Source organism: Cyprinus carpio, chromosome A20 (assembly GCF_018340385.1).
Source record: "Cyprinus carpio isolate SPL01 chromosome A20, ASM1834038v1, whole genome shotgun sequence".
Taxonomy (NCBI): domain Eukaryota; kingdom Metazoa; phylum Chordata; class Actinopteri; order Cypriniformes; family Cyprinidae; genus Cyprinus; species Cyprinus carpio.
In genome coordinates, this window is record NC_056591.1 from 21,496,249 (window position 1) to 21,511,862 (window position 15,614).

General features: G+C 35.6%; 1 protein-coding gene across 1 annotated transcript in view; it reads left to right on the forward strand.

The window, feature by feature from the left end:
- tbc1d32 (TBC1 domain family, member 32) overlaps positions 1-15,614 on the forward strand; it is a 40,996-nt gene that overhangs the window by 6,774 nt on the left and 18,608 nt on the right. Inside the window, exons 15-26 of the mRNA XM_042778139.1 lie at positions 1,092-1,234; positions 1,883-2,010; positions 2,448-2,649; positions 4,018-4,097; positions 4,264-4,402; positions 5,999-6,086; positions 6,382-6,500; positions 7,124-7,243; positions 7,527-7,615; positions 11,064-11,186; positions 11,402-11,510; positions 12,984-13,077. Of these exons, the coding sequence (XP_042634073.1) occupies positions 1,092-1,234; positions 1,883-2,010; positions 2,448-2,649; positions 4,018-4,097; positions 4,264-4,402; positions 5,999-6,086; positions 6,382-6,500; positions 7,124-7,243; positions 7,527-7,615; positions 11,064-11,186; positions 11,402-11,510; positions 12,984-13,077 (1,434 nt within the window). The remainder of the gene's footprint in view (positions 1-1,091; positions 1,235-1,882; positions 2,011-2,447; positions 2,650-4,017; positions 4,098-4,263; positions 4,403-5,998; positions 6,087-6,381; positions 6,501-7,123; positions 7,244-7,526; positions 7,616-11,063; positions 11,187-11,401; positions 11,511-12,983; positions 13,078-15,614) is intronic.

Below are 15,614 nucleotides of genomic sequence, written 5' to 3' on the forward strand. Positions count from 1 at the left end.
TAATAGGTGTGTCAAATCATCCATCTCACAATACCATTACTGTTTCATTGCTAGGATAAGGATATGTTATATCTTCTTCTGGTTAATGAACTTACTCACGTCTTTGAACAATAAATTAGTCAGCCTTATCAAGAAAACTTACAGGACTGCACATTATAAATTAATGTTGTATTATTATGTGGGACTTATTATTAAATAGGATGTTTATTTTCACCAAAAAAAAAAAAAAAAAAAAAAATCTGTTATTGTTTACTCACTCTCATGTCATTTCAAACCTTAATGACTTTCTTACTTCCATGGAACACAAAATGAAAAATGCACTTTTAAGGAATATCCATGTTTTAAAGGGTTAGTTCACCCAAATATTAAAATTATGTCATTAAAAGAAGACAATGCTGAATAAAGTCGTAATTTTTGTTATTTTTGGACCAAAATGTATTTTCGATGCTTCAACAAATTCTAACGGACCCTCTGATGTCACATGGACTACTTTGATGATGTTTTTATTACCTTTCTGGACGTGGACAGTATACCGTATGCACATTTTCAATGGAGGATCAGAGCGCTCTTGGACTAAATCTAAAATATCTTAAACTGTGTTTCGAAGATGAACGGAGGTCTTACGGGTTTGGAACGACATGAGGGTGAGTCATTAATGACATAATTGTAATATTTGGGTGAACTAACCCTTTAATGTTTGAAAAACCTTCAATCCCCATCTATTGTAATCGCATCAAAAACAGTGACCCTCAAATTATTCAACATTTCTCATTTTGGGTTCCACAGTGGAAAGAAAGCCTTACAAATTCGGTGTATATGATGACAGAATTCTCATTCTCAGGTGAACCAGGCATTAACCAGGTAGCATAAAGCACATAACATGTTTAAAAGAGTTAGGCTGTATTTTCCAGTTGTTTTTGTTTTTTCTTGGTTTGTCCTTATTGGACCGTTTGTGCTGCGCTTTAAATCATTCATTTAACTGAGCTCTGCGGTAACACTTTAGTCAAGTAACAACCAGGGTGTCCTGAAGCTCCTAATGAGTTATCACAGAGGGCTGTATGTGTGTGTTTGTTTTTGTGTATATACTCTAGACTCCCTGTCCCCCACTAATCTTGTGATGGAGGTGTTAAGGACCCTGTGTGACCGCACTGAGTGTGCTATGGAGTGTCTCTACCAAATCCCAGTTATAGAAACTCTGCTGGCTCCTGTTATCACCCTGCTCAAAGGAAAGCTGGTCAGCACAACGTGAACACTCCCATCAGCACATAATCAAGAGTCTAGACATGATTATGAAATCATCCTAGGCCCTATTCTACAGTTTTACATATTTGTTTGTTATTGAATTTATATTGAAATATTAGTGAGACAAGTAGTTCACACTTCAGTTCTTCACAACAGGAAAAGTTGCTAAATACTGTACAGGCATCGATATACTAACAATAGAGGTTTAATGTTAATATGACATCAATTCCATTGAATTTTATTAATTTACAACATAATGTGTATCTACAGTCAGCGCCATCCCCGCAGCGAAAAAAATTAAACTGATCCTAAACTTGAAAATTAGTGTACATGTACATAATTTTATAAATTATTTATTTTCAAAAATAACATAACAATGATACAGTAATGTTCTATAGCAACTTTGTGACAGAACGTATAAGAAAGCAATTGATGCCATCTCTTTGATGTACGTATCATCAAGGAAAACTTAAACAGAATATTTTTTACAGCTATAGGACTACAGAAGAAGCCTGTTAATTTAAATCTTGAAATCAAACCGTAACCTTCTATATAACATCTCATCAGAGACCTCATCTGCAGCATTTTATATGCATTATACTGTTCACCTCGAGCATTTTCAATTTGTCTTTTGTTGCAGCCCAAATTAAATTCCCTAGAAAGTGGCTTGACTCACATAGCAGACATGCTGGCGAGGATCGCTACCACTGAACGAGGTTTATCACTCCTGCTTTATGACAGAAATCTTGTCTCGGCCGAGGGTGAAAAGTAAGTAAATCTAATTTTGCTCTCAGTTTACATTCATTATTTCTTCTTCCTCCTAGTGTCATCTCGAGCTAGTCGGCACTTGTGCCATATATATCATCAGCATGCATAGATGAAAAAACGAGCTTCTTAATAAAAGAAAGGAACCTTTGACACCTGTGTCCTTCAGTGAGATGAGTTGCAGCATACTTTGTGGAAGAAACAAAAGTTAAAATAGAATAGAATAGAATAGAGAGAATAGAATAGAATAGAATAGAATAGAATAGGCCAGTTTGTCAACCACTATGATTGTATACCACCATTCATTTGGCCATAGCAATCCAGCACTTAAAAGCACAATCTCTATTACAGAAATAATATTCAGAGATCCAGGTACTTTAATGTGGTATATAAGTATAATAATACTTCTTTATTTGTAATATGTTCCATTATTTACACAGTATTTCAGCTGCACATGTAGTTGTGCAGTTTACCCAGAGGCTGTTGGCAAAAGAGCTGCATGTGTTCAGCGAGCTGGAGATTCCTCTCGCCGTGAGCGGGGCCTTCATCTTTGTCTGTCGACAGATGTACAACACCTGCGAGGGGCTGCAAGTTCTTCGGCCATACAGCCTACATGAGTGCATTGCTAAAGCCTGGAGAAAGGTGACCTTTATACACACAAGCCTCACTAAGGCTGTCACTTGTGGGTTTAAACCTACAATCGTCCAGTTATCCTGTCAATGATTATATAAAAGCCAGGATTTCATCATTTTTAGTCTTATGTCTGTCTGTGGTTGTATGAGTGTTATGAGGTCAGTGACACAGAATTTTGGTAAGTTTAATAAGTAATCCTTTTACCATAGATCAAATAACTCATGTAGTCTGTCATTGATGTGGTCATGTCACTGACTGATACACATCATTTACTGAATTGTATGATGAATTTTAGTTTGGGAATCTGACCAGTCCCTGTTTCACACTGACAAATACACTACTGTTTAAAAGTTTTGATACGATTTTTTTTTTTTATGATTTTGAAAGTCTCTTATGCTCACCAAGGCTATATTTATTAAATAAAAAAATACAGTAAAAACAGCAATATTGTGAAATGTTATTATTATTATTACTCTTATTATTAATAATAAAAAATAAAATAATAATAAATATATAATAATAATAATGCCTCCAGTGTTTGCCTCCAGTGTTTGTTCAGCAGCCATTACTCCACTCTTCAGTCTCACATGATCCTTCAGAAATTATTCTAATATGCTGATTTGGTGCTCGGGAAACATTTCTTATATTATTATTATTATGTTGACAAACAGTTGTGCTGCTTAATATTTTTGTGGAAGCAAAAATAAATAATAAATAAATGGTTCAAAATAACAGCATTTACTTAAAATATAAATCTTTTGTAGCATTATAGTGAATGTCTTTACTGTCACTTTTGACATATGGAATGTTTCCTTTTTGAATAAAAAAAAAAGGCCAAAACATGCTGACCCCAACTTTTAAAACAGTAGTGTTTCTCCTTGTGTACATTTTTCAGCTTAAAAGCTTAATTGTATTTGTGTTGAGAAAGTAAGTTTACACATTTTTTATTTATTTGTAATCTATAATAAAATTTCACTAAAACATGTTTAGTGAGACACTTTATCAACACTTAAAAAACTGCCTATTAAAAATGTATATTTTGTTATTATCAGTCCTCTCACAGCCAAAATAGAGCCTCCATTTTTTTAAGCTTATTCTAAGACAGCAGCTTTAGAGCTTAGAGTGTATGTTCCCCAAGCAAAACAGTATTAATTTTGGAAGAACTGAACATCCACTCTGTGGGCTGTGTGAAGAGGATTTGTAGAATACAGAAGAAGCAGTGCTATGCCGTCAATAATGAAACCTCCCAGGGTTCCCCTGCCTTCATCAGGGCGTGAGGAATCACCATTGCATTCAACGTGCCATCTCATTATTTAGCCTTAGGATTTAAATGCCGTGTAGCAGTTCAGCCTGACAGTGAATTCTCTTCCCCCGCAGACAAGCTCAATGTCGGAGAGAGTTCCCACTCCTGTTCCTGGAGCTCCCCCAGCGATCACTTCCCAGGAGCTGCAGAGCGTGTGAGTATGCCTCCATCACGCCTCCAGTGTTCTCTTGTTCCTACACAAGCTGTTTGTTTCTGTGCTAAACTTGAGCTTGGCCTGCCAGTGCTGTTTTGTGGAAATAAATCAACAAGAACAAGAAATAATTAGCATTCTTGCCGAATCTTTTGTCTTGGTTCTGCAGGGTGGCCTGGGAAGAGATGCTCTTGGACAATCTGCTGAATTTTGCTGCCACACCAAAAGGACTGCTGCTCCTCCAACAGACTGGAGCCATCAATGAGTGTGTCACCTACATGTTCTCAAGATTCACCAAAAAACTACAGGTATAATAATCAGATGCCACTTTCAAAAGTGTTTTATTCTGACAGTAATAATAGTGGCTAGTGATACTTGAAGTAATGGGATAGTCCACTCAAAAAAAGAAAAAGTAACTCACCCTCAAGTCATTCAGTTTCTTCTAAAAGAAGATATTTTGAAAAATGTTAGTAACAAAACAGTCAGTTTGGAACCCAATTTGGTTGCCAACATTCTACAAAAAAAAGTAAAACAGGTTTGCAATAACATAAAAGTGGGTAAATGATGACAGCATTTTCATTATTTTGGAAACCTATCCCTTTAAAGGTACAATACATTTTTTTTTTATGTTTATTAGTGTTTTGCTGTTGGATCTAATAATGGTCATGTGATCAAGAAAGTTTCATCTTTTGTATAATATACGTAGCAACACCCCAAAGTGCATTTGTATAGCTGTGATGAGTTTTGTATGTGCAAACATTACTCATATTTTCATTAGGGAAAAAAAAAATCTGGTTTATTTTTATAAAAACGATTTTGTAGCAAGCAGTTGTTTTTATTGCTTGTGTCTACTCAGATGTCATAGGACACAAGGAGTGTTATTTGTATTTGAGAAAGTTGCTAGTTATTAAATATATCCAGACTCCGAAAGGTAATCTATTAAAGAGGTCATATGACATTGCTAAAAAGAACATTATTTTGTGTATTTGGTGTAATACAATGTGTTTAAGGTTCAAAAAACATTATTTTCCATATAATGCACATTATTGTTGCTCCTCTATGCCCTGCCTTTCTTAAACGGGTTGATTTTTACAAAGCTCATCGTTCTAGAAAAAAAGCTAGGTATACGCTGATTGGCCAACGATCCAGTGCGTTGTGATTGCCCGAATGCCTCAAGCGTGTGACGAAAATGTTACGCCCCTTACCATACTGTGGTGCCAGCTCCCAGCACGATGAGACAAAACCAATAAAACCCATTACAAAAGAGGCAATTGTTGCATCCAGTGGGGACATAATTGCTGATTATAATGACTTACTGTATACTGTCTTTTTATGCTTTACGTTGTGTATTGCTCTGCGTAAACATAAAACCATGTCTGCATTTGTGATCGGAGAAACAAATAAATATAAATATAAAAAAAAAATGTACTTACAGGCTGTGAGTGAGAAGCGCCAGACTTTCCTTGCAAAGTTGGAACTGCCCCACTTTATAGAAACAGCCTTTGTGCCACAGACGCATTGTAGGCTACTGGTTCAGGAAACAGTCCTCATTCTCCATAAAAGGAACTGCACAGTTCTGGAACAGTGTTGTAAATGAATAGTTCTCTCTTTTGGAACAGTGTTTCGCTTTCACAATACAACAGCTTAACCACTGCGAGGAATAAAAGCTGTGCCTTTTTCTTTTTGAACATTTTTTTTTTTTGAAATAGACATGTGGGGGGGTGTTAGAATGAGCCATTTTAGGAGGGCGTGGTTGACTTTTTTTTTTTTAAGAAATCTCTTTGAATTTGAAAGATCTTCTTTATGACCAAGAGCTTGTAACACTCCAAAGAGAAAAGAAAATTTGAAATCGCATCATATGACCCCTTTAATGTGTATTTCCTCCATTCTTTCTCTAATCTCAGGTCAGCAGGTGTGAGAAGTTTGGTTATGGTGTGATGGTGACCCAAGTGGCCTCTACAGCCCCAGGCATCGTGGCTTTGCAAAGCTCAGGTAGCTAGAAGAGCCATGTGTAACATCTTAAAAAAAAACCTAATCAATCAAGAGCTGCATCTTCTATATTTTCTCCTCATAGCTTCCGATAACAAAAGGTCATGTTAAAAATGGACTGAATTTATTGAACATTGTTAGTGTATCTGTAATCATTACATTTTTGTTACTATTGATTTAGGGCTTGTACATGATGGTACTTACTGAGACAAGAGTTGCTTAATATGCAGTCCAATGCTTTAACATGGAAACTAATATTTGAGGCTGTGAAACTAGTTCAACTTTGAGCGGTTCACAGGATTTGTCCAGACAATTGTGGTGGAGTTGTGGTCAGCCTTGGAGTGTGGTCGAGAGGATGTAAGGGTGGTCCATCCTAAATCTACTCCAATGGACCCTATCGACAGGAGCTGTCTTAAGGTTATGACTCCACCATCTTTTACCTTGCAAAAAATATTCAGAAATGCTTTGCTATTTACAGTTATTTAGAAGTGAAAGCTACGCTTCATTGAGATTTAGATAAGGCTTTGATTTCCAATTTCCACAGTGTGCCTGTAAAAGCTACACTGAGTAATTCCATGAATAAATGATTTTAGCAAAAGTACACACAATCAACCACTGACCACTTGAAAGTCAAGATGAAATTACAGTTACAACCCATTTTACTTGATAAATATTATCCAGTAGCAATTTTTTTAATCAAAATTTCTAAAAACACATTTTTAATTATTGTTTTGAATTAACGTTAAAAATAAAATCAAATAAATTTTATTTTCATTTTTAAAATAAAATAAAAAACACTAAAACTTTTTCACATTACTCACATTATTAGACCCAAAATATGGGTAATGTTTTAGAATGGCTTGGTGGCAGTTATCTCTTTGTAAAAAATATCAGTCTGAAGTGACTATGTGATTTTTGTGTGTGTGGGTAAAAATGTTAAAGAATGACTTTGTGACATTTTCTTAGTCATCTCTGATGAAAAATATAAATCTGAAATGGCTATGAGTGAACTGTAGCGATTTGTGTGTTTGTGTGTCTAGTCCTTCCTGTCTCTAGTGAATCTGCTTTCTTCACCCTACGCTGTGTGGGAGCTGCTGGGACATCGAGCACTTCCTAACAAGATGGAATACAATCTGAGAGAGATGGCCACATCAGTTTTAGTGAGTAAAATAGACTGGACAGCCTGCCTCTCAAACCTAAACTAGCCTAAACATTGGTAGTCTCTACCAACAACCAAGAACCGTCCACAGTCTGTTTACTGACCTTGATGTATTGAATGATTTCTCAATACTTTTCTCAATAAATTGCAATTCAAATCCTGATCATTTGAGGGCAGACTTTGACCGATGAAGTACAGCATATCCCAGAACTAGCTGTGGTCTTTGTCACAATTATTTTGAAATCATGCATTTTTGATAATCACTCACTCACTCTTCCCGTCAGGACCTGATGGACCGCCTCATCATTATTAACTCTGACACAAAGATTCACTCCCTTTTCAACTATGAGCAGTCCCACACGTTTGGCCTGAGGTAAGATCAATAGTTCAGTCCTCTCTACCAGTAAATGGACAGGAAGGACACAGAACTGATAGAGGGTCCTTATAAAGGTTTATTATCTGATTAGCCTTTTTTTCTCCATTCATTCTTCTCTGGGGATCAATGGCTGATTGATTCAGGCCTTTGTGTTCTCTGTGCTATGATTATCCTGAATTAATGCCAGACAGGGTGATACCAGGATATGAATAAGTTCTCAGGCTCTCAAAGGAAGTAGAATTGACTGGTGTAGTCCACCTGCTTTTTTAAAAGGAGCACTTTTGATGCATTTGTTCAACATATGTCAAGATATTTCCATAGTTTAAAAATAAATTCTGTTTTTATAAGAAACAGAATGGATTTAGCTCTTTAGATCACTTACCGCAGACTGAGATCACATTTACATAGATAAATAATGCTGCAGCGAATATTTCCCTACTTCCCCTGTGGTATTTATATTAAAAGGACTATGTCAATATTATCATTATGAGTACCGTAGGTCTCTGAAAAGGCAAGATATTTAAGTATTAAGAACAAGGTAGTAATAAAAATCATGTATTAATTTTACCATGAACAGCCCAACAATATAATTTATTACATAATATAAGCTGAATTTTATACAGGCCCTCTTTTTTGCTGATTTACTATGATGGGTTCAAATCCTGGTGTTATTTTTTTGTTTGTTTTTTAAAAAACTTTTCAGTGATTGGGTGCTGGTTTCACATGAAAACATGTGGTCAGCACAAACCATGTTTACGCTCACTGCAAGTGAACTATTTATTTTATTGTGTTTTATTTTATCTTGTGAGGTTTATGGATGCATTTCACAAATGAGGAGATTCCAAAGCAACCTGCCAATGTTGACATCTGGCTAATTAGGCTAGTGCCAAAATACTGTAGAGGTCAATTAGATGTATGGCCTTTGACCGCAAAAGTTATTGTTTGTGTTTAGCATTGTTTTTCCCTGTTGAGAACCAATGAGGTGGAGAATGACTGTTTTTTACAGTCTTAGAAGATTAGGTTATCTATTTGAGTGCGAAAAAGTGTCTTTCTTGAGTATTTCAATCATTGTAATCCACATTTTGGAGTATGACATCTGAGATCTAGGATTAAAGTCTCAATTTTGATTGAGATTTTAAATAAGCATTCTGTGTGTTTCTTAGTGTGTGTTTGTGTTATTCTGCCTGAATCTAGATCTTTATATGGCATTTCGCCTCAGTGCAGAGGATGTTGCCTTTGGCAGTCCGAAGATCGATTGCGATGATGAAACCAAGTGCTGTTTATTTGTTGCTGTCATGTTCGTTTTGTTGTCTTTCCCTTAATAAAGTCAAGATGTAAGTTGTAGCATAGACCAGAGTGAGATCCTTTGGAATATTCTGGTAAAAATATACATAAATGTTATTTAATATAACCAGTACACAACAAATATTTTAACAGAAAAAAATAATACACACATAAAAAACATTGATAACAAACAAAGGAAAAAAATAAATAAAAAAAAAGAGAATAATAAGGAGAAATAAAAACAAATTACCAATAAATAACGTGGTGCCTTTAATATTTTGTTATGCAGTTGTTAGGATGATCTGGGTGTGTGCGTGTGCGTATGGTGTGTGTGTGTGTGCTGTGTGTGTGTGTGTGTGTGTGTGTGTGTGTGTGTGTGTGTGTGTGTGTTTTGTTTTTTGGTCCATTAAGTCCATTTACTTAAAAGTAATATTACCTTCCAGTTACATCCGCTAGGTTACACCATCCTAGAGGAAGGAAGACTAGGGTGTTTGATCAGCACATAATACAAAAAAGCTTACAAACTCTCAACTCAATAACCAGAAACGAGTCAAGGTTCATTCTTTTGAATTATTGTCTACTTATCTAAGATAAAAACTCTTAAAGTAACCGTAAACTATGATTCCTACTATATCAAGATTAAACGGATGTCATTCTATTGAATAACGATAACAAAAACCAGAGAGTGCAATTAATCTGTGATTTGATAAAATTACTCATTAATAGATATCTGGCTGTTGGGATTGCAGGGATCGAGAGGTGAACAGGCACATAAAGCAACATGAGTTTTTGGGTGTGGGTCTGTTGGAAATGATAAAAATATGATTGTTGTGTCTGTGGAGAGACCCACATGCTGTATGAATCAATCCCACACTCTTGTATTTACATGGAATATGGTCCGTTTGTGAAATATCAGCATGCAGTTCACGCCCTCAGTCACTCAGGGGTGTGTTTTTAAGTACTTCAGCTCAAGAATTTATTTGAAGTTACAATATCTGGGACCTATATAGATGAATCGCCCCCTTGTGTCAGATTTGATACTTTGCACTATAAAAATAAATGAGGTTAACCAGCATTGTTTATGAAGACACATACCAAGTTGACTCTGCATTTTTAAGCTGAGATAGAATTTTAATATCAAAAATGATTGATGAATGTATTTTTAAGGTACTGTAGGAAGGTTATAACAGTTACAGCCAGTCTCAGCGATACAGTGTGGTACAATGCTAATACTTAAACACTTACTGCATGCGCAGTATTTACTTTCCGAAGTACGTACTTTTGGGCATATACTGTAGTATAGTATGCAAATAAGGTCACAGCTAGTTGTCTTTGCCTTCACAGTGGATGGAGTCTGTGGTTAGAGAATGTAGATTGAAAACTGTTGTAGTTTTTAGCTTCAAACAAAGCGCTGATGCTGCACTGATTCAACCTCTGTCACAGTACAGTGCCATTTAATGGCGCATTGGAAATCCTCTACAATCAGATTTGCTCAGCTGCATTGAATCACATCATTAGAAACCATTAGAGAGGAAAATCTATGTCACCATACCATTCTAGCAGCTCAGTCCCTCAGGCTCCTCCAGAACTGATATGTGTCGCTATATTGTTCTCCACTCATACAGAATATCCTCATCTCATCAGTCCTCTGCTGGATTTCACAATTTATTACTCTCAGTGCTTCCACGCTAATTTTCCTGGTAATGTGTCATGGAGTTAAAATTTAATATTCACCAATATTGTACAAAGAACTACTGCTGGCTGTTTGAAATTCTAAACATTTCGATCAGAAATAACAGCATGTGGAAAATGATGCTCCACACATGATTTTAATGGCAAATGGGCATAGTTTTTTAATGCTTTAAATTGAAAAAAAAAAAATTTCACATTTAATTTTTAATATTATTAAAATATTTACTTTTATGTGAAGCTTTAAGATAGTAATAATAACAGTAGTAGCAGTAGTATAAAGATATGTATGTATTTATTGATGCTTGTGGTATCAGAATTGCTAATGTCATGATGACTGATTTCTAAAGGTTTTGGGGTAGAGATGATAAACCAACTTTTTTCACTTTTCAGCTATGTAAAATTGAAGTAGTGTTGCTTGTTATTTGTTTTCCTGTGTAAACACTTCTTTATTCCATCTGTGCTCATCCAGGCTCTTGAGCTTGCTGTGCTGTAACCTGGATTATTTTCTTCTGCTGGAGTCTCAGTATAATCTCTCTGAGTTACTGCTGCAGGGTCAGAGGGACAATGTCACAGAGCCGCCCTCAGGTGAAGGGTGAGTGACCGTCTCTCATTTTCCTGTTTTCCCTTGAATATAGTTCAGCACGACACACTAATTCAGATTCAACCAACAGTCACTTTCCAAAAGTAATAGATAAAAAAAAAAAACTGTAGGCTTAGACAGGCTGAATGTGCAATATGAGCATACTGTAGATACAGTACATATTGATTCTGTAAATTGTTTGTTTATACTTGCTTCATCATCCTCAGTGAATTCATCATCGATGGACTGTCTGTGGAAAGAAACCATGTTCTAGTTCGAATCGGTTCAGTTGGTGGTCCATCTGAGAGAAGACTTCCTCCCAGAGCCCTGCAGAAAGTGAGAGCATTTCATTTTTCCTTCCTTATCAGTTGTATGTGAAGTACAGTAAACTGTGTTAAGGTTGGTCAGGATGTAGATACAGTACCATGGAAGTGAAGTATCACTGGATTTAATTCGGTTGTAGCACTTTTTTTTCTCTTTTTTTCCTTTTTTTTTTTACAGTGTAAAAGCAGTTTTATACTGGATATTCAGTTAGGAAGAGGTGTATGAAGTGTGATTTAGTCTGTTATTGAATATAGGATGCTTTTGCACAATTTTGCTGACATTGTCATTGCCGCAGACAATATTCTAGTTTTAGATGCCTTCTCTACATCCCATGTTTTGCATTTGTTTAATAAACATAAATGGGGTCTCAAATATCAGCATTCATATATCAACATAATCTCCATGGTGGGGTTTACAGCTGCTTTGGCAGTTGCTTATGTGGATTGTATTTCAAATGTCTCAGGAATCATGTGAGGAAGTGTTGCGGAAAACAGCTTCTAAAAAGAGCATAGCCGATGAAGCCTCTGTTGTAATATAAAGAGATTTGTAAACAAGGCAGTAGATGCATAAGTGACAGTTGTGTTTTGGCAGTGAAAGGGGACACTTAGAAAAAAAATTGACATTAGGAGGTCAGACTAAATTCCCTAAGTAAGCTGTCATTAGGTACTAGTGACTAGCTTGTTTTAGACCAAAGGTTGGTGTGTAGTTAGTGATAAATGTATTTTTCAGCAAACATTAAAGAAGAAGAAAAAAAGTTAAAATAACTTAAAATACACTACAGTTGTTGTTTTTTAACTCTACTGTTTTTTTTTTATTATTATTTTGAAAGTCTCAAGCTTATGAAGGCTGCATTTATTTGATCATAAATGCAGTAAAAGTAATTATTGTGAGAAATGTAATTTATTTCTGTAATGGGAAAGCTGAATTTTCAGCATCATTACTCCAGTATTCAGTGTCACATGATCCTTCAGAAATCATTCTAATATGCTGATTTGCTGCTCAAAAAGTGTTTGTTGTTGTTGTCAGTTGGAAACAGTTGCTTAACATTTTTGTGGAAATCCACATTTTTTTTAGGAAGCTTTGAATAGAAAGTTCAAAAGAATGGCATTAATATGAAATTTGAATCTTTTCTCTTTTATAACATTATAAATGTCTTTAATGTCACTTTTCATCAGTGTAATGCACATTTCAGTTCCTTTAAAAAAAAATAATGTTTTATTACTGAACTGTAATATATTTTTTTCAGTATATTTTATACAAGGTATAGTATGTGAAATCTTTACAGTATATTTTCCTACAACAAATTAAATATCATTTCAACAGAATATGCCAAAATGTTGACTTTAGAGAAATTACATACATTAATAGTTTAACATAGCTAAAAAAAGAAATAAATAAATGAGATTGCCTCCTACAGTTTAAAAAAATAAAAATAGGAAACCACAGTATACCATATTTATGGAAAGTGTCCCATCTGTCCCTTAGGGGAATGACCCTTACCCATGGCCAATAGTGTCCACATACCCTCTGCCTAAGTATTATATCCTCGACGTGCCCAAGACTCTCCGCACTAAACAGGGTAAGAACAGACTTTTAAAGCATAAGGTCCTACTGTATATATGTGTAATGTGATATTTTTGTCATTTATGAAAGCAATTCCCTTACTTAACCATTACAGTTTAAAGGGGTCATATGACATTGCTAAAAAGAACATTATTTTGTGTATTTGGTGTAAAGCATGTGTTTATGTTGTTTAAGGTTAAAAAACACATTATTTTCCATATAATGTACATTATTGTTTCTCCTCTATGCCCCGCCTTTCTGAAACTTGTCAAATTTTACAAAGCTCATCATTCTAAAAAAGCAAGGTGTGCTCTGATTGGCCAGCTATCCAGTGCATTGTGATTGGTTGAATACCTCAAGCATGTGACGGAATTGTTACACCCCTTAACACTGTGATACCGTCTCCCAGCAGGACGAGACTCAGTCCAGCTGTTCTGCTCGTGCACATCCCATCATCGGTTCTTTTTTAGCAGTTCAGTCAATGTACTGTTAGGAGTAACTGAATAACTCGGGATATTGGTTTATTTTGCATCAGAGGGAGTGTCAGGCACGTTTATAAACTGAATGACTTAAATAATTTGTGGATTAGTGCATACTGGAGACGCGGACCATTTCAAACGATTCAGTTCGATTTGGTGAACTGGTTCAAACGGTTCACTAAGAAGATCAGGTTAAATAGAACGATTCGTTCACGATCCAGACATCACTGGACGAGACAAAACCAATAAAACCCATTACAAACGAGGCATTTGTGGCATCCAGTTGGGACATAATTACTGATTATAATGACTAATAATGACTTATACTGTCTTTTTATGCATTGCATATCACGGCATGTAAACATAAAACCATGTCTGCATTTGTGATCAGAGAAACAACAAACAACAAGCCCACTCTACACTAGGGCTGTGCAATTAATCGAAAAAACTCGTTTCAATTATTGCGCCCCATTCCACCCCCTTTTGCAGCGCTGCACTTTTGTTCCTCCATAAAAGCCCAATTGCCCGTGCAAATCAGTAAAATCATGTAACATCACATTTGCAAAATGGGACGTGATTGATTTATCGAAGTATATTTATTCGTTTTTAAAAGCATGAAAGAGCGCTGCTCCTCAGGAAGAGATATGCGCTCAGAGATAGAACAGAACACGGACATGTAAAGTCATCTTTTAGCTCAAGGTGCACACCTAAAGTGTCAAAATGCTGCGCTAATTTATCAAAAATCTACACCTACTTATTACACATAAAAAACTAAGCCAAACAAAAAAAAAAATAACTAAATGAAAATACGTATGTAACTGTAATTTGGATCCGTGCGGCTCTTAAAGTGACTGCAGGCTATTTTCCTGCTGCGACTGCAGGCTTAATATTAATCAAACGACAAAAGACAAATTCAAAATTGCACACTGCTCTTGAGTGAAGGATTTTTGTAGCTTTAAGAAACAAAAAACTTTAAATCTCACAGTGAAGACTGCTGTTTTATTTTACATTTGATTATTCATTTCTGTAGTAGGCTATAAACTGCTAGAGACTTGCAATAAAAAAAAACATTAAAGCACAGTTTTTTTCATTTGTATCCTTTTTTTTCTATTGTATTTGTCCTTTGTTTTTTTTATTACTAAAAGTTTAATAATTTTCAATAATTTTGAGGACTTTTTGTTTGTTTGTTTAAAATTCCACTGTTCTCTACAATGTAGACGTCATAGCAGCCTTATTTACAGAAAATACATATTTGATATGTATCACTTTCTTTAAACAAGTCACTCATAAAGTTTTGGTCATATGCCCCCCCTCATAATCGTGAATACAGAATTGACTAAAATAATCATGATTTAATATTTTCCACAAAAAAAAACACCAAAACTACACACCTCAAAAAACTCACATTAATAATCATCATCAAAAAATTAAATAATAAAAAAAAACTTACGTACAGACTGTGAGTCAGAAGCGCCAGACTGTCCTTGGAAAGTTTGAACTGCCCAGCTTTACAGAAACAGCCTTTGTGCCACAGACGCATTTTAGGCTACTGGTTCAGGAAACAGTCCTCATCCTCCATAAAATTTGCAGCGCACATCTGAATATTTGGGTTAGACTGTTCTGGAACAGTGTTGTAAATGCAACTTAGCCACAGATTTCCAGTTGTGTCCTCTTTTGGAAGGCCAAACAAAGTAGCTTCGCTTTCACAATTAAACACACAGCGACTCCACAACATGGCAGAGGTGGCACAACGAGAATAAAAGTTCAGCCTTCTTTGCGTGAACATTTGGGCGGCATTATGCAAATCTTCCCACATTGTGACGTAGACATGTGGGGGCGTGTTAGAATGAGCCGTTTTAGGAGGGCGTGGTTGAGTTTTAACTTTTATAAAGAATATCTCTTTGGATTTGAGACTTTACTCTGTGCAACTTAACAGATATTCTTTATGCACCAAGAGCTTGTAATACTCCAAAGAGAAAGAAAATGAAGAATTGAAATCACATCATATGACCCCTTTAATCCAGTGTTTTACATGGTTCTACTCTATGGTAACTTCAAGGACACTTTCTCTCTT